This window comes from Paroedura picta, chromosome 14, assembly GCF_049243985.1.
Source record: "Paroedura picta isolate Pp20150507F chromosome 14, Ppicta_v3.0, whole genome shotgun sequence".
In the NCBI taxonomy this organism is placed as follows: domain Eukaryota; kingdom Metazoa; phylum Chordata; class Lepidosauria; order Squamata; family Gekkonidae; genus Paroedura; species Paroedura picta.
Window position 1 is genome coordinate 15721410 of NC_135382.1, and position 23801 is coordinate 15745210.

Below are 23801 nucleotides of genomic sequence, written 5' to 3' on the forward strand. Positions count from 1 at the left end.
ATTTTACCGCCCTCGGAAGGATGGAAGGCTGAGTCAACCTTAAAAGTAGCTATAAGAGTAGCTTTCTGTAAATTTAGGAAGGTGGTGTGCAAGTGGAAGTCACCCTATTCCTGTGTATTCTCCTTTCAGGCAAGCTGTCGTCAAAGGATCCCTTCCACATCCTTTTGCTCTGACGTTATTTGGGAGCACTCTGTACTGGACGGATTGGACCACTCGCTCCATCTTGGCCTGCAACAAATATACTGGGGAGAACTTGCGTGAAATACATTCCAACATCTTTTCTCCCATGGATATCCACGTGTTCAGCCAACAGAGGCAACCAAACGGTGAGTCCTCTGTCTTTTTCTTTGCTCACTGCAAAGTGAAATTGGTGTGAAATTTCCCTCACGAAAAGGAAGGTGCTGGACTGTACCCTATTACTGCACTCAGCAAAGTCTGAATCCTTCCTTCCACTTGTGTCTCTTCCATTAGAGCAGCCTTTCTCAACTTTTTTTGCTATTGAGAAAACCCTGAAGCGTACTTCAGGCTTTGAGAAACCCCAGAAGTGGCACGATCATGAGGAAGCATAGCTGTGTACATGCCCATCCTGGCCCCCTCCCCCTTTCACCCCCTCCGGGCCCATCATTGGCCATTTTGGGAGGAGGTGGGTGGGTCAACATGACCATATACAGTCACCCAATGTTTAACACATTTAAATGTATATATTAAGAATTTATTAACTCCCACCCATTCCAGAGCCATCAAGAAAACCCTGACTGAGAAAGCCTGTATTATAGGAAGAGCCAAATAAATTGGAGAAAGACTCCTTAGCCTGGAGGAAGCTTCAGACTTGGTTGAACAGAACTGCAGGATACAGATCCCTGGCCAAACCATGGTGATGGTTAACCGCGATTTGCCTCTGGTTAAGCATGGTTTGCTTCTGTTTGTAAGGGGGGGGGGTTCAGGCTAGCCTGCTCCTTCTCTTGCACCAGTCGGTAAACTTTGAAGCGCAAACTGTGGTTTCCACTCTTGTTTGCAGCACAGTTCCAGATCATGGTTTAATCCTGGTTTGTAACGAAACATAGCGAGTTTTCAGTTCTGCTCTAACAGCAAACTGTGATGCGCCACAGAAGGGGCAGCCATGTCAGTGGTGATAGGAGAACGTCGGGCGCAAGCCCAAGGACCCCCCAAGGTGGCTCACGTTGTAGCCAATCATGCTTTGCTGCTATGTCTGAAATATTCAGAAGTCATGGTCTTAGAGGGGGTTTGTGAGCCCTGGTTGATTGATAAGGGGTGGCTGCGCTACTATGTCATAGCAAAATAAAGTGCAAGACCCAGTGATACCTTGAAAAGACAAAAGGAACATTTGCTTCAATATTGGCGGTCACAACTCATTTCTTCAGCTCATTTCTGCCTTGTGCAAGGAGTAAGCTGTGAATGCTCATAGTGAAATGAATGTTGTTAGACTTTAAGGTACCACTGAATTTAGGGATTTAGCAAAATATGATCTGGACTGGTGCAACGTCTGGATTTCCAGAGCAATTTTGGCAGCTCTTAAACTCCAGGTGAGAGAAGAATGCAGAATAAGCCAATTGGAAAACCAAAGCAGAATGTGAAACTGTCGTTGGGAAAGCTCCACCCATGATTTGGTTTCTAAGCAATTATTTTTATGCTGTATTTACTTATTAAAAACATTTTATAATAGCAACAGCAACTGCAACTTTATTTTTATAGCCCGTCCTTTCCTGCTGGCTCAGGGCTAGTATCAGCGGTGTCCAGAAAGACTCACGATAATTAGTGCATGATTAGTCAGGATTGATCCACTGTTTTTCCCTTTTCTCTTCAATAGAGAACCAGCTTGGTGTAGTGGTTAGGAGTGCGGACCTCTAATCTGGCAGGCCGGGTTTGAGTCCACGCTTCCCTACATGCAGCCAGCTGGGTGACCTTGGCCTGGCCACAGCACTGATAAAGCTGTTCTGACCAAGGAATAAGATCAGGGCTCTCTTAGCCTCACCCACCTCACCGGGTGTCTGTTGTGGGGAGAGGAAAGGGAAGGTGAATGTAAGCCGCTTTGAGACTCCTTCAGAAAAAAGTGGCATATAAGAACTAATTCTTCTTCTTCATCATCTAAAGCAGTGGTCCCCAAACCGCGGGCCATGGCCTGGTGCTGGGCCGCGAAGGCCTTGGCGCCGGGCCGCAGCTCCTTCTTCCCTCCCCCCCGAAGCGAGAAGCTCGCCAGGCCGCGAGCAAATCGGCTGCCAAAGTGTCCTATTAGCTCGCGGCCCGGCAAGCTTCTCACTTCGGGAGGGGAGGGAAGAGAAGCTTGCCGAGCCGCGAGCTAATCGGCTGCTTTAGCGGCCAATTTGCTGGCTGCCCGGAGGGGCCGGGAGGGGGAGCCGCGGCCACTGGCATGGCGGCGGCACAAACGTGCATGCGCGGGCCCCCGGGCCGCCCTCTCCTCCCACTCCGGAGCAGCGGTCCGCAGCAGCAGAAAAGTTGCGGACCGCTGATCTAAAGCACAGTATATATCTTGTGATTATCTTTTACAAAGGACCAGTGTGCCATCTGACACAATTAGCAGTATGCCTTTTTTTTTTTTTTGGTAGCTGATTTTATGCCTGCAGAACAAAGCTGCTGATACGTTGTTTCACTTAAATGGTGCTTTGCAGAACCGATCACAGTTTAAATCCTCCTGCTATTTTTCCGCGCCCAACATGTGTGCTTTGGCTTTTTCTTGTCTGTGGCAAGCACTGTATGAAAATGGTTGAGAGGTCCTGTCCTTTATTTTGTTTTGCAAAATCTTATTGTAAGTAAAAGTAACTCTGTTAATAAGAGACCTCTGTAACTTTTGAAGTGTGGGTTTTATATGCAGTCTTTATTATTTGCATTCATTCCACCTTTGTTCTCTTTCAGTGCCCCTCCCACAAATCATGGTTCTACATCTGAGTACGGATGCTATCAATTCTTGCACAAACAGTTGATTCTGATAAAGGCATCAGTGCCTTCTCTGCTCTATCCCTTCACACCTATACTCCACATAATTCTTTAGGGCTTCTATACTGACATTTGATTTTTTAAAAATAATCTGATCATTGGAATGTTCATAAACATTCCGTAACAGCCAAGCAGCTGAGCTTATCCCTGGGGAGGGCTAGCTCTTAAAACCAGTAATGCGATCCAAAAATTACAGACTGTGTTTACCCTAGATTTATTCTTTTGACACTCTGATCTGGGGCGTGAATTGGCATACCCAAGTCTTTGTGCAAATCGGCATGTTTTGTGATTCCATCAGATGTTTCTCTTATTTTTCCAGGACCCTCAAAGATTGATCAAAGGTAGCTTTCACTTTGAAAATGGATATAGGGAAAGTTACACGGAGCCTCATCTCTCCCTCATAAATTCTTTTCCATCTTCTAAACTCTCTAGCTACTTTAGGCTGGACTCTGGAGATACAGCGTATCCAGGGGTGGCCAATCTGTGGCTCTCCAGATGTCCAAGGACTACAATTCCCATGAGCCATTTGCCAGCACATTGGCAGGGGCTTATGGGGACTATAGTCCATAAACATCTGGAGAGCCACAGTTTGGCTGCCCCTGGCAAACACACTCACCTTTTTTATTTTTTGTGACTACTTTGGCTGGGGTCATATCCTTTCAGCCCTGATTCTTAGCCTCTGAATTGACAAAGTGCTACCAGGAGACTTGACTTGTGGGATATTTGTGTTTGACAGCAACAAACCCGTGTGGAACCAACAACGGGGGCTGCTCCCACTTGTGCCTGATGTCTCCCCTCAAGCCGTCTTATCAGTGTGCGTGTCCCACAGGCGTGAAGCTCCTGGAGAATGAGAAGACCTGCAAAAACGGTAGGCTTTGACCTTTCAAGCAGCTTGATGGCATAAACTTAACCTTAATGAAGAAAGCCAGATAGAAAGCGTAGGGAGGGGTACTGACCAGGAGTATGACTCCAGGCCAACTTGCGAGCAGTTCCACTCTAGTGCAAACTACAGCAGGGACTCTTGGATTGTGGAAAATGGTACAAGATGCCTGGAGGGGGATACGTGTCCAAAATTGCAGGCAAGGAAAGAATCGTGCCAAGAACAACATAGTCCTGCATTGCCTAAGGTTGCATGTATAGGAACCTTGCTCCCATAACAAAGAGGTGACTCCTGGTGGGTTGGGAAGGGGGCTACTCACTTGTAGAGGTTTAGAAGAGGGGGACACACACTGAGAAACATTGCATTTGTCGCACATAAAACGTCTTCCCTGCCAAGCCTGGTTGAGACTTAATCTTAAGTCAGCCTTTCTCGACTTTTTCACAGTTGAGAAACCCCTGAAACATTTGAGAAACCCCAGAACTGTCGTTTTCATGCAGAATATGGTTGCGAAGCAGAGCTGCGTACATGCCCACCTTGGGCCTTTTTCCTTCTCACCCCGCCAGGCCCGTCATTGGTCATTTTGGGAGCGTGTGTGTGTGTGTGTCAACATGACTATATATGAGCATAGGTAAAGGTAAAGGTCCCCTGTGCAAGCACCGAGTCATGTCTGACCCTTGGGGTGACGCCCTCTAGCGTTTTCTTGGCAGACTCAATACGGGGTGGTTTGCCAGTGCCTTCCCCAGTCATTACGGTTTACCCCCCAGCAAGCTGGGTACTCATTTTACCGACCTCGGAAGGATGGAAGGCTGAGTCAACCTTGAGCCGGCTGCTGGGATTGAACTTCCAGCTTCATGGGCAAAGCTTTCAGACGGCTGCCTTACCACTCTGCGCCACAAGAGGCACATATATATATGAGCATATCACCTGATAATTGTTTAACAAATTAAAAATTATATTAAAATTAATTCCCACCCATTCGGGAAACTCTTCCAGGGCCATCAAGAAACCCCAGGGTTTAAGGAAAGCCTGTCTAAAGTATTTCCTAAAAGTCCACTAAAAACTTTAAATTCCAATAAAGGTAAAGGTAAAGGTATCCCCTGTGCAAGCACCGAGTCATGTCTGACCCTTGGGGTGACGCCCTCTAGCGTTTTCATGGCAGACTCAATACGGGGTGGTTTGCCAGTGCCTTCCCCAGTCATTACCGTTTACCCCCCCAGCAAGCTGGGTACTCATTTTACCAACCTCGGAAGGATGGAAGGCTGAGTCAACCTTGAGCCGGCTGCTGGGATCGAACTCCCAGCCTCATGGGCAAAGCTTTCAGACAGCTGCCTTACCACTCTGCGCCACAAGAGGCTCTTAATTCCAATAAGGATGAGTTTTATAATCTGACTCATAGTCACACAACAGCCGAACTGCCATGAAGGGGGGGGGGGGAGCACAAACCTTCATGCTGAAAGAGCTCAAATGAGCAGGAAAGATTTTGCCTAGACGGGGGTGCAGTGTGACAACGTACATGTGCAGTCAAGCTAATGCAAAAAGTTTGGTCAAAGGCAAACAATGCACTGAACACTTCACTGGGCTGGTCACAATTGTGAACCAGTGGCTGTTGTGAGTGTTGCAGGATATAGCCCTGGCCATAAGTTCAGGTGGATTTATCTATTATTTGATTTATTGACAGCCTCTCTTTGCAAGTGGGTGTTGGGTGGCTTACATCAATAGATGGAAGCATTGATAAATAGATTAAAACATCCTATACATGAAAAATGACAAAGTATTAAAAACTGCCATCCTAAAAGTTAAAAGCCACTAGACAAAGGCCCATCCCGTATGACACCCACCCTAACAATCTTCAGTTTGGCCTGCAGGTACATGTGCCCAGCCTAAAATGGGCGGGGGGGGGATCCCTGAGAGAAGAAGAGGAAGCCCCCCATGATCTTAGGCCTCCATGGTCTCAACCATAGGCCTGATGGAAGAGTCTTAAGGAACATGGGGAACTGTGATAGCTCCTTCAGGGTTCTAATCTCAGATGGCAACTCAACTCAGGCTGGAGGCAGGGCTGAGAAAGTCTTTGGGACCAGGGATCACCAACAGATTAGCAGTTCTGGAACTCAACCAGCAACCAACAAGGAATTTGACACATTCATAAGATACAGATCCATCAATGGCTGTTAGCTACCAGTAAATGAAACCTCCATGTTTAGAAGCAGTAACATTCTGAATATCAGCGTTTGGGATACCTTCAGGAGGAGACTTCGGCCTCTGAGCCCCACTTCCGGCTTTCCAGGGGCAACTGGTGGACCATTGTGTGGCCTAAAAGGACCCTTGGTCTGATACAGCTGTTTTGTTGTTATTTCCAGGGGCAAATACTTTAAAAATGTACGTCAGCAATTTGTTTTGGGAGAGACATTCTGGTGTAGTGGTTAAAGAGCGATGGATTCTAGTCTAGGGAACCGGGTTTGATTCCCCACTCCCTCCACATGCAGCCAGCTGGGAGATCTTGGGCTAGTCACAGTTCTCTCAGAGGTCTCTCAGCCTCACCTGCCTGTTGTGGGGAGAGGAAGGGAAGGCAATTGTAAGCCGCTTTGACACTCCTTCAGGTTGTGAAAAGTGGGGTATAAAAAACACCTCCTTCTACACACAGTTCTTTAAATGTCCTTTGCTCCATTTTCCAGGATGCATCAATTACTTCTCAGTATTAAGTTCCTTTTGCAACATTTCAGTATTCCCATCATTGTTTTAACTTGGATTTAAAGGGTCAATGGAAAGCTCTTCTTAAAATATTTGTTGTCTTGTGTCATCCAAGAGCTGTAGACCGAGCTTGCAAAATTTTGTGCGGTAAATTACCAGCCCTTGCACGAAAATCCGTTTCCACAGCTCCAGCTGCGGTGATGCGTAAGCTAATGATGTTTACATTGTCTGTCTCAATTATTATTCTAGGCAAGGGGACGGGTTTTGAAAAGCCTGTTTCAACTGTTAAGAGAAAATACAAAAAAAAACAAAAACCTCCCTCAGCAAGTGATTTGAAACAGCAGCTTCTAACACAGATATTAGACTAGATTTTTTTTAGCTTTTTTCTACATGTTCCAGATTGTCACCATGAGCCACTAATAAAGGCATGAACGCAAGAAACATGAAAATATTAAAATTAGCGACTATTTGGAAGACATAAAACTTATAGTTCTTTCAGTAAATGTATCTGCTGAGAACTTAAGCAATGTCAGAGGGCAGTTGTAATAGTACAGCGGGGAGAATCTCTTTATAAAACCCATGTAGAAGGAAAGGTGACATTAAAATAAGAATTTTAAAAAAGGCACATCCATGAATATGCAGGAAGTATACAATATACTGTGAATTATTGTGCCATTACAAAATGGTAATGGAGGAGTTCAACCGTTGAAGTGGACACCCCAGCAAAAGAATTGTGTGGACATTTCCCTGTAATGTAAGATTGATTTTGCTGGATCATTCAAGGGTCTTGCTAATCCAGCATCTTGTCTCTAGAAGAGATAAATCTAGATATTTCTAGTTAGCGGTAAGGCTAGATGGTCTTCCCCTGAAGTTTTCTCCCAGCATTTGTAAGAGAGAAATTGCCCCATTTATCTGCCCCATGACCATTTAGAGACCCGATCTTCATTATGGTTTCTAGTGTTTCTTGAACCCTCCCATAAACTAATGCTTCTTGAACCCCCTCCCCCCCCACAACAATAACTTGTGGTACGGAATTCCCTAAATCTTTATGTTAAGGGGTAGTCAAACTGTGGCCCTCCAGATGTCCATGGACCACAATTCCCAGAAGCCCCTGCCAGCGAATGCTGGCAGGGGCTTCTGGGAATTGTAGTCCATGGACATCTGGAGGGCCGCAGTTTGACTACCCCTGTGTTAAGCCATATAATGGGGTCCTTGTAGATGTTCAGAGATGGTAAAGCTAAAACTGTAGAGGCTCTCTGAAGCTCCTCCTTGTGGTCTGTGGTAATCTTGCCAGGGTGTTTTATAGCTCATGTTGTTTTTAACCTAAAAGGAAGACATTGTGAAAAATTATAGATGGCTGTACCATTCATCGTTGTGATAGGGGCTTCTGTACATGGCATGATTAGTAGAATTTCTCTTGAGGAATATTTGGTAGTTTTTTGGAGAAGGTGATACAAGAGAGAAGGTTGGATTGCCATATGATGTTGGCCTTTGAGATAAATTCTTTGTGACATCTGGCCCTTTCTAATAAGTCTAGTCAGAAGGTAGGAAATATTCCTAAGGATTAACATAAGCTGTATCTCACTGGCTCTGAACTGCGAGTGTGCATTTGGTATAACTGAACCAAGAGAACCTTGTTGGTTTTCTCCAGTTTTTTTTTACCAACTGTATGTAAACTGGAATATTTATTCAGCTATCCAAAATGTCCAATCCTTCAAAAATCCTGAAAATATGTTGGATTGTAGAGGGCTGCTAGAGAGCTGAAGTTAAAAGATGCTGGAGAAGTAATTTAAAGCAGTGGTCCCCAACCCCTGGGCCGCAGCCCAGTGCCGGGCTGTGAAGGCCTTGGCGCCAGGCCGTGGCTCCCTCTTCCCACCTCCCCCCACAGCGAGAAGCTCGCCAGGCCGCGAGCAAATCAGAGCGGCCGATTAGCTTGCAGCCCAGCAAGCTTCTTGCTATGGGAGGGGGCGGGAAGAGAAGCTTGCCAGGCCGCAAGCTAATCGGCCGATTTCCTTGCGGCCTGGAGGGGCGGGGAGAGGGATCCGCGGCCGCACCCAGGCGCAGCGGTCCACGGCCTGACAAAGGTTGCGGACCGCTAATTTAAAGGGCTTAGAGAAGGCATTTAAATAGATTGTGAGCCCTTTAATCATATTCAGAGTGAATGTAAGGCTTGCAGAATACATTTTGAGGGACAACTGAAAACAATGGAAGATGGTGGCACCTTATTTGGGGGCCCATAGAATTGGACTCCTTGGTCCAATCTTTTTGAAATGTAGGGATTTTCTTGTGTAGAGGCACCATCAGTTATGTGGCAAATTTGATGCTTCTGCCTCAAAAATAACCCAAAAGAGTCCCAGATACCCCCAGACTGATTCTTTGATAACAGTCTCCATAGGTTATAATGGAGCCTTAAAAAAACGGGAATCCAGAATATTTACTGAATTGAAATACCATACTGTTAATGGGATTTGGAGATAGTACAAAATATGTATATAGCTTGGGTACAATATACCTGAAGCCCCCCCAAAAAAATTTAAAAAATTTTGCACACCCTCCTCTGAACTAGTCTTCTGCCCATGTCTCCCACCAAGGGCCAGATTTTCAAAGGTCATCAGGAAAGCAATAAAAACCTTCTACTCTGACTTGTTTCTGATACCCACCATTATACTTCTGTGCTAAGGGATTCTATTTGGCTGCTTACTATTCATTTACTTTATTTTCAATTTTTGTGAGGTAATGGCCTAGAAAATTTAGAATTGAACCTTCTGTCATCTCTGTCTTTCCCTGGTCCAGCAGTAATGCTAGAATTCTGCATCTAGTGCAGTAGTGGAGTTTGGTATCCCCCAGGAACATGGGTAAGGGACCAAAGTCAGGGCAGACCCAAGAAAGTATCTCTTTATAAATTGCACAAATCAACAGAATCTGGTGATGGATTTTAAATGACTTGTGTAAATCCATGGAGGAGAAGACCCCGGCAGGTGTCTATGGCAGTCAAATGGATCAGTGTACCCCTGACTGCCCTTTGCTGAGTGGGAGGCATTAAGTGGGAGGCCCAGCTGGCCTGTTGCTTTCATCCTTTGCTTGGGGGCCTCTCAGAAGCATCCTAGAAAGAGGACATCCCTCTGGTCTTCATGAACCACCAGGTCAGTATTTATACTTTCATACCACGACAGCTGGTGTAGTTACTTTGAGTCTCCTCTTCCATTCAGCTTTGAGGACCAAAACTGTCAAGTAGTCAATAGTTTATTTTTGACCCCGAAGCCATAACAGCCAAACAAACAAAAACATAAAATGACGATCACACTAGGTGAGAAATAACCACAGTTTCACCTTATTCACACTACATAGTGAGAATGAAATCAGTTACAAGTTATGAAACAAAGCTAAAATGTTACTATCACAAAGCAAAATAAATACAGTCAGACTCAAGACAACCTTTATGAGCATACACAAACACAATCCAAGGAAACAAAATGGGTTAGACAAGACTACGTCCCTAAACTAACAAACATAAATTATTTATTTGGAACACTAGCTGCAAAGCCCGTTCCTAAGAATGGGCCTTGAAAAGGCCCCCTCCCCTGGTCCCGGGCCAGGCAGCTTAAGGTGGCTTTGGACTGCAGCTCGCAGCCAGATCAAGTGGGGCAGGCGGGGGCTGGGCAGCTTGTTAGGAGGCACGGACAGAACTCCTTAGCAGGCAGTCAGCAGGCCAGGAGGCCCTTGTCAGCAGACCCAGCCTAGCAGGCCAAGAGGCCCTCGTTAGCAAGCCCTCCACCATGACCCTTTGCCCAGGGCTCTCTCCCCTTACCTGCTGCTGGCTCCAGGCACTGAGGCGTCTGAGAGCAAAGAGGCTAGAGTCCAGGGACGGAGGGCAGGAGCTGCAGGGGTAGGGCCAATCAGGGCAAAGCTGGCTGCACCCTGATTAGCCCTATTCTGACTTGGACAGCCAGACACGTCCCACCCCCCAGGCTGTTTCATAAATATATAGAGGAGCAACAATGGATAAGGATGCTTCCAAGGGCATCGGCTACCCTGTCAAGTTTAATGGGATCCTTTCCTGAAAGCATTAATTTGATGATGAGGGATTTAGAATTGACTTTGGAATTTAAATCCATCAAATATGACTGGATTGAAGCTCTTTGGGGAGAGTAGACTGAACATTCCAAATCCATATGTGGTAGTGTGTGTGGGATTTTACAACCATGTAGACAGTCTTTTGAAGACAGGAATCTTCCCCAGGACAAATAAATACAATGAAATGAAAGAAGTATGTAGATGCTACAATGAGGATTCCTCAGCTATACCAAAAACAAACCTTTTCCTAATAATTTTGGACGAGGAAGGGAACTTAGCAATCATTAAGGTGACAAGAAGGAATACGTTTGCCCAACAAAATATTAATTTAGCTTCACCAGAGCCAGAGCCAGACTCAATATTCAACTTAATTCAGAGCAATACAAGACATAATGAATGAGATCTTCTGCTTGGTTAAGCCCACAAGGGCAGAGCCAAGAATCCGGTGTGACCCGCCGTACAGGTATGCTGAAGGAAAGGTCTGGAACCATATACTAGTAAAGGCTCTTCTTAGATTAGCATTGGTCAGATTGTTTAAATAGCCTGAAAAGGACCTGGAATATCTAAGCCTTGGATACCACTTGGAGAATATGGAGTTTGGGACCAGATCCTTATCTCGTAGTGTGTCTTATCCACAGGCAATCTTGGATTTTACACAAGTCCCATGTTTTAATCAATTTGATGGAGGGTAATCCATATAAACGTAAGATAGGAGAAAATACAGTGTCGGTTCCCTCCCTTACGCTGCATAATGAAATTGTTGAAGTCTGGCATTGATGTTTAGCAGTTGGCTTGTTTAAAACAATAACACACACACACACACACACAAGCAGACACGGAAAGATTTAGCATTAAAGTCTGACTTGGAAGAGAGCCAGGGTGTGTTTTACGCGTGTCAGTTACACTGAGTTTTCCATTACCTTAAAAAAAAATCAAAATGCTGCATATATAACCAAAGTATTTGATATAAACCGGCACGAAGGAGCATCTTACTGGTAAAACATGAGATTCCAGAGCAGATTCTGGCAGGAGTCGGGCAGGCATCATTTCTTCTCCACGAGTTAAAAAGAATAATGGTTATTTACCTAACAGGGATCTTGCCTGCATTCCTTGGTGTGTTAGGCTGGAGCGTTTAGAGGAGTCTTGGGAGGGAGGGAATAGTGTGTGGATTTCTAGTGTTTATACTGACTTGGCATTGACAGATGATCCATACAGCCACAGGCGAGCCCGGCTGACCCCAGCAGAGCAGTTTCCATGACAACTAACTTTTTTGTCATCTCAGTTTTTAGCAGAGAGATTTTTCTAGCGTGTGTGTATATGTGTGTGTGTGTTCTAAAACTGCATTTTGGAGAAGCCGATTGTTTATCTTACAGCTGAGGAGCATGATTGTCTCCAGCTCTATTTGAAAATCCCCAAAGAATTAGCCATTAAGGGCCTGAAGTAAAGACAGAATAGATTTACTTGAATTCTACACTGATTACTTCTACCCAAACGCTGAATTTCAGTCTCCAAATTGGTTCCAAAATAACAAGGAGCAATGCATCCAAACACAAATCCCTTTTAAGAGGTAGGCAGTTTAGAAGTGAGGCAGGGTGGATCCCTCCTGGGCTTGGCCCACAGTGTTGGACTAGATTCAACACGGTTTCTCTTACGTTCCATTATGAGAGTGCTGTGTCCAAGCACAAATTGGATGAACTTCAGTTATTGTGACTAGAGGATGGGGTCAAATTGCTTGGAGAAAAGTGGTTTGTAACATTTGTGCTCTAGTGTAGATGCTTCCTTTGCCTTTCTGGGTTTATAGTTTCCAGTTGGGTGTTGGGCATGGTTATTGCTTCTCTGAGGACTTTGACTGCCTTTGTAGAATTCTGCCATGAGAATTGTCCTTGGAAGCTTTTCCAGGACCCTTAAGGGTTGAACAAGTATCATCTGGACAAAAATAACCCTTTTTTCAGCAGAGGCCCTGACCAATCGGAGACTTTGACCAAATGGTAGTCATACAGCTTATGACTTTTCTGGACAAAATTGAAGTTCTTCCAGTTTGGCTCCAGACACAGTTTGGGAATTGAGATTGCCCTGACAACCTTCACTAAGACTGAAGTGGGTAGAAAACGCTTTGATTCTTAAGGAGCCTTTAGCTTTTGAGAACTTGGGGCCATGACATCCCTCAGGTTCTTGTGGCCATTTCTTACATGCCCAGGGAATTGTCATTTGTCACTTTGGGGTCGGGAGGCAAATTTCCTCCAGGCCACATTGGCCAGGGATTCTGGGGGGTTTTTTGGTGGGGGAGACGGGGAATCATCTGGGCATGGAATTGGGGTCGCTGTGGGTGGGCAGGTAGTTGTGAATTTCTACCGGGGGTTGGACTAGATGACCCTTGATGTCCCTTCCAACTCTTATGATTCTATGAGATAACTGACAGGGCCACTGGGCTCCATAGCTGGCTGAACAATCCCAGAAGAGGGCACATGACAAGAGAACCCTTGTCATGTGTGGAGCTCTCCCTTGCCCAGCCCTCAGCCTCCTTCCAACTAGTAGGCCTGTGAGGCTTCAGGTCAGAGAGAGGAGAGGATTGCTCCTCCTGGTTCCTCTGCCTCTCCATGACCTCTGCTCTTTCCTCATCCAGAGCAGGTTGACTGAGCTGCTCAGTCTGTATCTGGGCCCTCTCTAAATACACCTCTGCAAGGCCTCACCCCTGCTCCCTCCCAGTGAGATCTGATGTCTTAGGGAGCCTTTCAGTGGCAGCACCAGCCCAGCTTGGTGTGGGCACACTGCCCTTCCTGCTTCCAAACTGCCTGGCCTGCTATTGGTCCAGCAGCCTGCCACCTGACCCACCATCAGACTGCTGGACCCTGCTGGTTAATCCACCTGCCACAGTGCAACCCTGCTCCCTCAGGGCCATTCTAATTTGGTTGCCCCCAGAAGCATCAGTGGCTGGGTGGCTTCAATTGAGGCAGGTAGTGGGCTACTTTGCAAGGGAGGCAGCGGTGAAGTCTCCAGGGCTCAGCCCAGCCCAGAGAAGATCCTTTCTCCTCGTTCCTGCTTACACCAGTTTCTTCAGGGGACTAGGGCAGCCTAAACCCTGCCCCGGATTAAAGGCACAGAGCTGTCAAATACACTGCACCCTGCTTTGTAAACATTTCCATGAAATTGTTGGGAGGAGCAGTCTGGGGAATTGGGGTGCTCTCAATATATGGGTGGTGTAAACGCCGCTGCTCGTCATAAATTGAATCTGGTGAGACAGTGGGTGTGTCTTGGATTGTTGGCTGGAAGTGGGAGTAATCTCAAGGAAATGGAAGTTCAGTCCAGATAAGACTGAGGTGTTACAGTTTTCTTGTAAAGCTGGCTGTGGTCCTGGTGTCACCCTATACTTCCCCTTAGGGAGGAAATCTGGAGTCTAGGGAGCTGCTAGATTCCAGTATCCAGATGGAGGCATAGATTTCCTTTGTGACACACAGCGCCTTTAACTAATTTAGGAATAGGTATTGTGATATCCAGCTTCCTTGCTGCAGACCAACCGTGCCTTTCACCTATGTTGCCCTGAACATCTGAGACAAAGAACAGGATATAGTATTAGTCATGCAGTCATGCAAGCATCTTACGCTCAGTTCATTTCCCCTTCTCCCCCCCCCCCCCTCAATTTGTCCAGGAGCCACGGAGTTGCTGCTGTTAGCCAGAAGGACTGACTTGAGGCGAATTTCTTTGGACACCCCGGATTTTACTGATATCGTCTTGCAGCTGGAAGACATTCGACATGCCATTGCTATTGACTATGATCCTGTGGAAGGGTACATCTACTGGACAGACGATGAGGTGAGAGCTATCCGACGTTCTTTCATCGATGGATCATCTAGCCAGTTTGTTGTCCAAGCACAAATTGCACATCCCGATGGCATTGCTGTGGATTGGATTGCCCGTAACCTTTACTGGACTGATACCGGGACAGACCGTATCGAGGTGACAAGGCTTAATGGGACCATGAGGAAGATTCTGATCTCAGAAGACCTGGAAGAACCTAGAGCTATAGCTCTGGATCCCATGACTGGGTAAGATGTTTATGGTATTTGCGGAGCTTCTAAAAAAACAATTCCTGGTATCTTATCCATTTAACAGGTTTCTGGTTTGTCCTCTTTTAGAAACATCCACTCCGGTTCTAGAGTTAGAGGTTGGCTTCCGGAGACCTGAGGTCCAAATCTCTCCCCAAATGTTTTCTACCAATCTCAACCTAGTCCCTGATTTCACAAAGCTCTCTTTTACATTGCTAAGCACCAAGATGCCATAAGTGATCTCTGTATATTAAGTTATGTGTTGCATTGTACATATTCAAAGCCCTTTATTTATGTCTTCTCAATAACCTGCAGGATAGTTAATATTGTTCCCTTTGTACTGCAGACAGGGGAGAGGCCATGAGAATAGCTTGCTTGCAGGCTCTTAATTAGGGCTGTGAAGACTGCTGAACTGGGAACAGCTCACTTTCCAAGCCATTACTCCATACCAGTTCTCACTTAATCTTAGACCCTCCCATTCTGCGATGCAGCTTCGCCAGGTGTTTAAAGAAATGACTCAGCCGATGAGGTTCCAGAGATTTCTACTAGCAAAGTTAAGCTCTCTGTTCCTGTTGTGCATGCCCTGTTTGTGGAGAGCACCCCTTTCCCAGGGAGACATTTGTTGCAATGTGCAAAAATACAGGACATTCGCTGAAGAAACCTGGTGCAAATTCTTGCTTAGCCATTAAGCTCATTTAGTGACCGTGCACTGGTCAGGTGGCTCTTTCCAGATTTAATGGAAAACTGTGAGTTGCTCCTGTGTGACTGAGTAAAGGCATCTGTTTTCTTTCCTCCCCTTCCTTAGGACAAGCCAATGAACAATTTCCGCCTTTCCCAGTAAACCGCAGGTGTCATTCTCTTCGAGCTAGCAAGCTGTGGGTTGTGCTTTTTCTAGTTCAGGTGCAAACTGACATTTCATGATTTGCAGAGTGGAGGAAGCACAGAGATCCCATAGTGGGAGATGATACTAGGCCCATAACCACTTGCCTAATTCCTTTATTTAATAACTTGCTCTCCCATACACCAGAAAGTAAATTTCCTGTCTTTTGTTGTTATGTGCGAAGTCGTGTCCGACCCATCGCGACCCCATGGACAATGATCCTCCAGGCCTTCCTGTCCTCTACCATTCCCCGGAGTCCATTTAAGTTTGCACCTACTGCTTCAGTGACTCCATCCAGCCACCTCATTCTCTGTCGTCCCCTTCTTCTTTTGCCCTCAACCGCTCCCAGCATTAGGCTCTTCTCCAGGGAGTCCTTCCTTCTCATGAGGTGGCCAAAGTATTTGAGTTTCATCTTCAGGATCTGGCCTTCTAAAGAGCAGGCAGGGCTGATCTCATCTAGGACTGTCCTGTCTTTTAAAATGTGCTAAACAAAATATTTAGGTCCGGCTGCTAAGAAATTACAGATAGGTTCGTTTAAAATAGTATCTGCATGTTAGAGGTTCTCCACCCTGCATAAAGAGTGTATTCCTGATTATGTGTGAGCATGCATGAAAAGCACCCAGCAGTGTCTTCCACTGCATTGCTAACAATGGCAAGTTAGTGTCCGCTGTCACTGTTTGTATAGAATTCCACTGCAAATGGATGAGGGTTCCACCACAGATTGCCATGGGCTTTCAGTTAAACAAGGCTCCACATACATTTCACCGCAATACGTTATTTTGATTAAAGAAAGCAGAGATTGCAACACAAATCCATACTACAAACTTTACCTAAAACACACCCCAAAACAATGTCTTTGGCTTAGGCCAGCGGAAATACAATTGGGACATCTAATGTGGGCCTCCCTTGCCTTTTCCCCTCCGCGGGACCAGTCTTTTAAAAATGTTTTATATTGCTTGTTGTTTTTTAATGATGTGTTTTATGAATATTTATGTACTTGGTTTTTAAATTAGCCTATTGGGTACCATGTATGTGTTGTGTATTGCCCCAAGTCATGAGGGGTGGTATAGAAGCTTATCTATCCACCCACCCACTCACTCACTCATTCACTCATTCACTCACTCACTCACTCACTCATTCATTCATTCATTCATTCATTCATTCATTCATTCATTCATTCATTCATTCATTCATTCATTCATAATTTTAAAAACTTACCAATGGTTCATTCCTTTTGATTATAGCACTGCATTGGAACAATTCCATTGTGGGAGGAAGAAGGATATTATAACTCTAGAACTATCAGGATTTCAAATTCTCTCTCTTTTTTCTCTTACAGTTACATGTACTGGACTGACTGGGGAGAGATTCCAAAAATTGAGAGAGCTGCTTTGGATGGATCAGACAGAGTTGTGCTGGTGAATACTTCTCTTGGGTGGCCTAATGGATTGGCTCTGGATTATGCAGAAAACAAGATCTACTGGGGTGATGCCAAAACAGACAAAATTGAGGTCTGTAATCAGCTGCATTTTATTTTACGTAAAAGTACAGATTTGGCTGTTATTTTCAAGGGATGTCGGATACTGAATTTGTGGCCATAGCTGCATTGGTAACTTGTGAAAACCAGCAACAAGGAGTAACTTTTAGGATTAGATTGTGCAATTGGTGAAGTCTGATTCTTGGATTCTTTGACTTTGAATTGTCAAAGGCCTTTATGGCCAGAGCCAGCTGGCTGTGGTGGGTTTTCCAGGCTGGGTGGTCGTGTTCTGGTAGTTTTAGTGCCTGACATTTCGGCAGTAATTTTGTCTGGCATCTTCAGAGGCAGGACACGGCAAGATGGGAATCTCTGTATGCCAAAGTGTCTGTTCTTCACTTTTTGGTCAGTGTTCGTATGCCTTTTCTCCTCTTGTGGAGTTTCTTTAGTCGGTGTTTGGTCCTTTCTTCTCTGAGGAACATTGGCATCTAAGAATGGGTTTCCATTCCATGTTCTAAGCCAGGCTTTCTCAACCATGGTTTCATGAAACTCAGGTGTCTTGATGCCCCTGGAAGGGATTCCCGAATGTGTGGGAGTTAATTAATTTATATGTATGTGTGTGGGTATGTCTATATATTTAAACGTTAAACATTTATTGGGTGATATGACCATATATGTCAACCCACCCCTCCCCACAATGGCCAATCATAGGCCTGGAGGAAGTGGCAAGAGCAGGGGCCCTGGGTAGGCATGTACACAGCTATGCTTCTTGATCCTATTCTGCACAATGGTGCCACTTTCATTAATTCATTAATTCATTCATTCATACATTACATTACATTACATTACATTACATTACATTACATCAGTGGTCCCCAACCTTTCTGAGGTTGGGGACCGGCAGGGCATTGGGGCGCGGCCCGCGGCCCGCGCGGGCCACGCCCACGCATCGGGCCGCGCCCACGCATCGGGCCGCGCCCACAGGCTGCGCCCGCGCATCGGGCCGCACCCGCGAGCCGCGCCCGCACATCGGCCTGGGAAGTTTTTTACTGCGGGGGGGGGGCGGGGAGAGGGAGCCGCGGCCCGGCGCCATGGCCTTCGCGGCCCGGCACCGGGCCGCAGCCCGCAGGTTGGGGACCACTGCATTACATTACATTACCACCACTCCCAGCTCGGCTGGCTTGTTCACAATAAAATGAGCCTCAAAACATCCAATAAAACAACGTACCCACAAGACACAATAGATGGTGATAATACCTACTAACAACCCCCCCCCCCCACACACACACACACGTCTCAATGTACCGGCAACACTAATGATATCTCACTAGTATCAACAGGCGATATTGGCCTAGGGGGAGTCGATCACCCATGCCGGACTAAGCCCGGAACACTGGGGTTTCTCGGAGCCTGAAGAATGTTCCAGCGGTTTCTCAATGGTGACAAAGTTGAGAGAGGCTGGTCTAAGCAGTGGCTTTCTTCTTTAAAATTAGTTATAACAACTATGTAATAAAAACGTGGTGCAGTGGAGTATAATGGGGGGAAACCACAACCATTGACTTGACACAGGAATATTCCCAAGCGTCAGTCACTCTTTTAGCTACCGCAGCCTTGGCCAGTGCCTTGTGCTTAGGATTCAGAGAACCTGACCACAAAGATATATTTAAAGCAATCAGGAGTGACACTTCTAGGATTAGCACCCCCTCTTGTCTTGCGGCTCTCTTTTGAATGTATGAAACTGTTCTAGGACTAGTAGATTCCAGTGGCAGTACTGCATTGGAGAAAAAGGGTTTTCTTTGGATGAAGTAGATCCCATAATGGTCCCGGTGCAGCATATCTGTGGATACTACCAGACGTCAAGTAGCTGTGAAATCTTCAGACAGTTCTAAATTATTCCGTCCCCCTGGAAAATCTGTTCCCAAAATTTGCAAGTAATAATTATTTAGTATACATATTTGCATGAGTGGTGCTAATGGTCTCATATATATTTTATATAATTGTGCATATACTATATGAAATTCCTCTTAAGAGTGTTTTGGACTACTAGAACGTTATGACTCCTGTCCTGCTTTCCGGGGAGTAAGCCCCAGTGCACAGGCTTCAGTCAGATTCTGAGTAGACCTACTTAGGTTTGCAGCGTATGCCTCCTGAAGGCTTCCGGAGCTCCGTTATAAACAATGGCAGCTTTTTGCTTTCCAGCATATAGTATTATTCAGATATTAAGCTTGCTGCATTACTAGGGATAGGTTTTGTGTCTTTGTTTATTTATAATTTTTTGCGCTGTGTATATGCTTTTAATTCTATTTTACTTGACGCTTACTGATTCATGCTGCACAGTCCAGCAGCCCCCCTCCCGCCCATAATAAAGCATCAGCGGGGGCTAATGGAGACTGGTGGGGGGGTTCAGCAGGGAGCTTTTGTTCCCATTTTATCTGGCCGCCTGCAGCAGGCAGAGCCAGGCTGTGGCTCAACAGCTTCCTCATTTATCTCGATCAGGTTTCACCGCTGATAAACGTCTATTGAATTGGATGGCTGCTATTGTGCTTAGCAGTGGGGAAGATTTCTCCTTGACTTGCTACAGGTTTGAAGGGGGTTTTCCCCCCACCGAGCCACGAGGTTAAAAATGTACAGTCTGCTTTGTTGAAATGGCGTTATACATTTATTTCTTCGCTGTTCTAAATTGAATATGGGGTAGGTTTTCTCCTGCCTCTTTTTTTTTTTTTTTTTTTTTTTTGGAGTGCAGATCACGTACACGGCTGTCTTAAGACCCAGGCTGGGTCCAAAATACCCTGCGCTGATGGGGCACAATTACAAGGGTACAATTACAAGCTTGCATATTAAGAGGAGGCTGTTTAGTTGCAACGGGCTTTCCAGTTTTAAGCACGTGTTTTTTTAATTTTGATTTTTATCCATCCGTCTCCCCTTCTCTCTCTCTCTCTCTCTCTCTCTTCCCCTTCCAGTGAAAATCACAGTTACCCATGAATCCCGACTAGTGGCAATCTTTAACATCCGCTGGCACAGTCTTCCAGTTTTAGCATGTTCCTTTGTTAGTGCAGGATTAATACATTTGAAAGTTATTTTCCCTGCTCCTGATGCTTCAGTGCCGTCTGGCTGTGCATGTAGTACACTCCACAATTGTATATCACCGCAACACAAATAATTAGCAAACCTTCTATAAGAGAGCCGTTTCGTAAATACGCTAACACACAGTGGCAAATCTGGATTTACGTAAGTGTGAATTCAACCTGGAGTGTCATCCTAATCAGGCTTGGTGACAAGCATCCCTGCATGACAGATATTTTTCACAAATAAAATAGGAGGGGTAGGACCCAGTGAAGGACCAAACACAGGGCAAGTTATGAGGCACTGAGATACCAATATGGCGAATTAAATATACAGAGTAGACTTCTATAGAGTCTTCAAACTTCCATTTTTCTTTATTCCTTGATGTTCAACAAATCCCAACGCGTTTCGCTCTTTAGGTTTTTCAAGGGACGTCAATTTTAATGTTTTCAAAACCAACTTCGATTTTGTGAAATAATCTCTAAAAAGTGAGTAAGATTGTTTTACCAAATGCTACTCATAGCTTAAGGCATTCCAGACGTCTGGAGCGCCTTAAGCTACAAGTAGCATTTGGTAAAACAATCTTACTCACTGTTTAGAGATTATTTCACAGATATTTTTCAAGGAAGGCTTCTCCCATTTTCTTTCTGTCCATTTCAGATAATCACGTAAATATCTTAAGCCTTGTGCAGGCATTTACTTTAGGACTGTGCAGGTGAGGGTTGAGGGGCCACTCCTGAATTCATGGTCTTCAGGGTGCCCTTTGCATCAGCTCACTTGCAAGTAGCCACTTGGTGCTGCAGAGACTGGGGGAGGGGCGGCTGGCAAAATCCCTTTCCTGGTCTCTACTCATGGATCTGTGCAACAGTGGTCCCCAACCCCCGGACTGGAGACTGGTACCAGTCCGTAGATCAGTTGGTACCGGGCCACAGCTCCTCGTCCTCCTCCCCGACTGCTGCCTTGGGGGCTGCCCTGCCACTCTGCCACCGACTCACCTGTGGTCCTCTTAGGTGGCCGCCATGGCTGGGGCTCCCCCTCAGCGTGGCACTGCACAGCTGCTGCTGGCAGCGCCCCCCAGTGGGCGGCGGGAAGTCAGGGTTGCCGGCGGTAAAGCAAGTGGAGCAGGGGCTCAGGTGACGGCAACAACGTCCCTTGGCAAAAGACTACCCCCCCCCCGGGCCTCAGTAGAATTGTCAAGCATTGACCGGTCCCCGGTGATAAAATGGTTGGGGACCACTGCTGTACAATACTAATATGTGTCTGTATAAGGTAGGGGTGGCCAAACTGTGGCTCTCCAGATGTTCATGGACTACAATTAACTTGAGTCCCTGCCAGGTGCCAGTCTGAAGGAGCAAGATCAGGGCCATAGGATGGATTTCCCAATGACATTCCCGTAGCATAGCCCTTGCTACCTTTGAAGAATGAGCAAGTACATTGTCGTGATAGAAAAAAATTCCTCAGCACAACTTTTCTGGACTTTTTCTCTCCAGTGTAGTTTTCAGTTTTCTTAAAACTTCTTCATAATAAGACCCCGTGATTGTCCTGCGTTCTTCAAGAAAATTGTTTTGTTTGGAACAAAGGTCTTGTTTGAAATAAACCTCGGCGTGTATGAACTGGAACCCTAGTAGCAAGAAGTTCAAGTGGGAAACTGTGTTGGTCTGGAGCAGCAGAACAAATTTAGACTCCAGGGGTACCTTTAAGTCCAAAAGTCATGAGCTTTCCTGTGCATGCACACTTCTTCAGATACAATGTTGTGGAATGGAAGCAATCGGTTCATACTTCCAGGCAAAGTATAAGAGTAAATACACATACAGCATCATGAAAATGGTTAACAGATTCCAGAGATAAATAGGGAAAAACAGCTATTTGAGGGACCCAAAACAAATTTATTCTGAAGAGTTGGGGGGGGGGCAACCGGAACCAGGACAATGGGGGAATGCCCTGGTGGTTGGAGCATAAGGTGTTTTTAGATTGTTTTGTTGTTGAAAGATGCTTTGTTTTAATGTTTATCAAATCATTTCTATATTGTTGTCGCTTACTTTGATTCCTGACATGCTCAAGAGAAAGGTGGGCATAAAAAGGAAGGCTGTTGTTGCAGAAACCAGCTGAGAAGATTTACATGCACATTTAGAAACGGGCTATAGTACATTTACACAAAACTCTTCTTTATATTGGACTGTAGAATTCCCTCCAGTTATCTCATACAGAGAACAGTTGATTCCCTGCCAAACTCAGAGCAGACTGTTGCGTAGCTTAGAAAGGGGCCAGGGCTTGTGCAAGTATTAGGAGAAAAATGCAGACGAAACAGATACTCCAAACCTGCTGAGTATTGTAACTCTAGAGCTGGTTAAACTATATTGAAATTTCCAAGTGAGTGTGGATACAGTGGGTGCTCCTGGAGTCCTGATTTAGTTGCCCTTTCTCCAAATGTTTTAAAGGGCTTTTCTGCAGCAAAAGCTGTAGTCCTAAATCTGTTCTACATTATTGGAATCCAGTGAAACCAGTGGTTGAGAAAGTATTGTTGGACATTAGAAACATTCTTATATGTTCATTAGCATGTTTGTAGGAAGGGGGGATATATTTCAAAAATATTTGCACATACAAGAAATATTTTATGTATCTATTTGTATGCTTTAACCCAGTGGTCCCCAACCTTTTTATCACTGGGGACCGGTCAACGCTTGACAATTTTACTGAGGCCCGGGGGGGGCAGTCTTTTGCCGAGGGACGTCACCACCACCTGAGCCCCTACTCCACTTGCTTTCCTGCTGGCGCTCCTGACTTCCCGCTGCCCGCTGGGGGGCACTTCCAGCAGCAGCTGCGCAGTGCCACGTCAAAGGGGAGCCCCAGCCATGGCAGCTGCTGGAGAGGACCAAAGGTGAGCCAGTGGCAGAGTGGCAGGGTTGCTCCCGAGTCAGCAGCTGGGGAGGAAAACGAGGAGGAGCCACAGCCCGGTACCGACTGTTCTACGGACCGGTCCCGGTCCCCGGACCAGGGGTTGGGGACCACTGCTTTAACCCATTTTTCTTCCTCGGATGCGATCTTCAACTCAACTATAAGATCATGAAATCCACACAAAAAACACAATTCCACACAAATAAGGAATCTCCCTTTCATCAAAAGGCTAACACACAGGATGAGGATCAGGATGCCAGCTTTGTTTTTGATAAAAAACAGTCCCGTCCCACCCCCAGGCAGGCACTGAGTGAAGCATTAAAATCCTAGATACTCTTACAATCCAGAGTTCAGAGGTTTGTGAACAAATCCTACAGTTTTGTGCTCCCAATGGTTGCCAGTCCGCAGGTGGAGCTTGGAGAGCTCCCAGGATTACTACTCATCTTCGTTCCATAGAGATCAACCCCAGTGGAGAAAGTGGATGTTTTGGAGGGTGACATCTTGGCTAACATGCCCCACTGTGATCCTGACCATTCCCAAACCCTGACCTTCTTAGGCTCCACCCCCACATCAGGGGAAGGTCTCAGCCTCTATGCACTGTGTGGGCCCTCCAGAGGAACTGGCTGGCCATGGTGTGAGACAGGGTGCTGGACCAGATAAACCTGTAGTCTGATCCTGCAGTGCTCTCCAAGTGTTTTACAGAAAATATATGGCACTCTTTCTTAGCTGTCAGCTGTTCCCCTGTTATAATGGCTGAAGTCACATTTTTGTGTACGAGAGTCACCCTAGCAAGAAAGATCCAGCATGTTGTGTGGTGAAGCCACATCTGTT

General features: G+C 45.8%; 1 protein-coding gene across 2 annotated transcripts in view; it reads left to right on the plus strand.

Annotated features, from left to right (window-relative positions):
* LRP6 (LDL receptor related protein 6) overlaps positions 1-23801 on the plus strand; it is a 115819-nt gene that overhangs the window by 57705 nt on the left and 34313 nt on the right. For both annotated transcript variants that reach the window (XR_013226647.1, XM_077310668.1), the window contains exons 4-7: positions 130-326; positions 3710-3841; positions 14262-14658; positions 16878-17049. Coding sequence is in view for 1 of the 2 variants with exons in the window: in XM_077310668.1 (XP_077166783.1) it covers positions 130-326; positions 3710-3841; positions 14262-14658; positions 16878-17049 (898 nt within the window). In the remaining variant the exon portion in view is untranslated. The remainder of the gene's footprint in view (positions 1-129; positions 327-3709; positions 3842-14261; positions 14659-16877; positions 17050-23801) is intronic.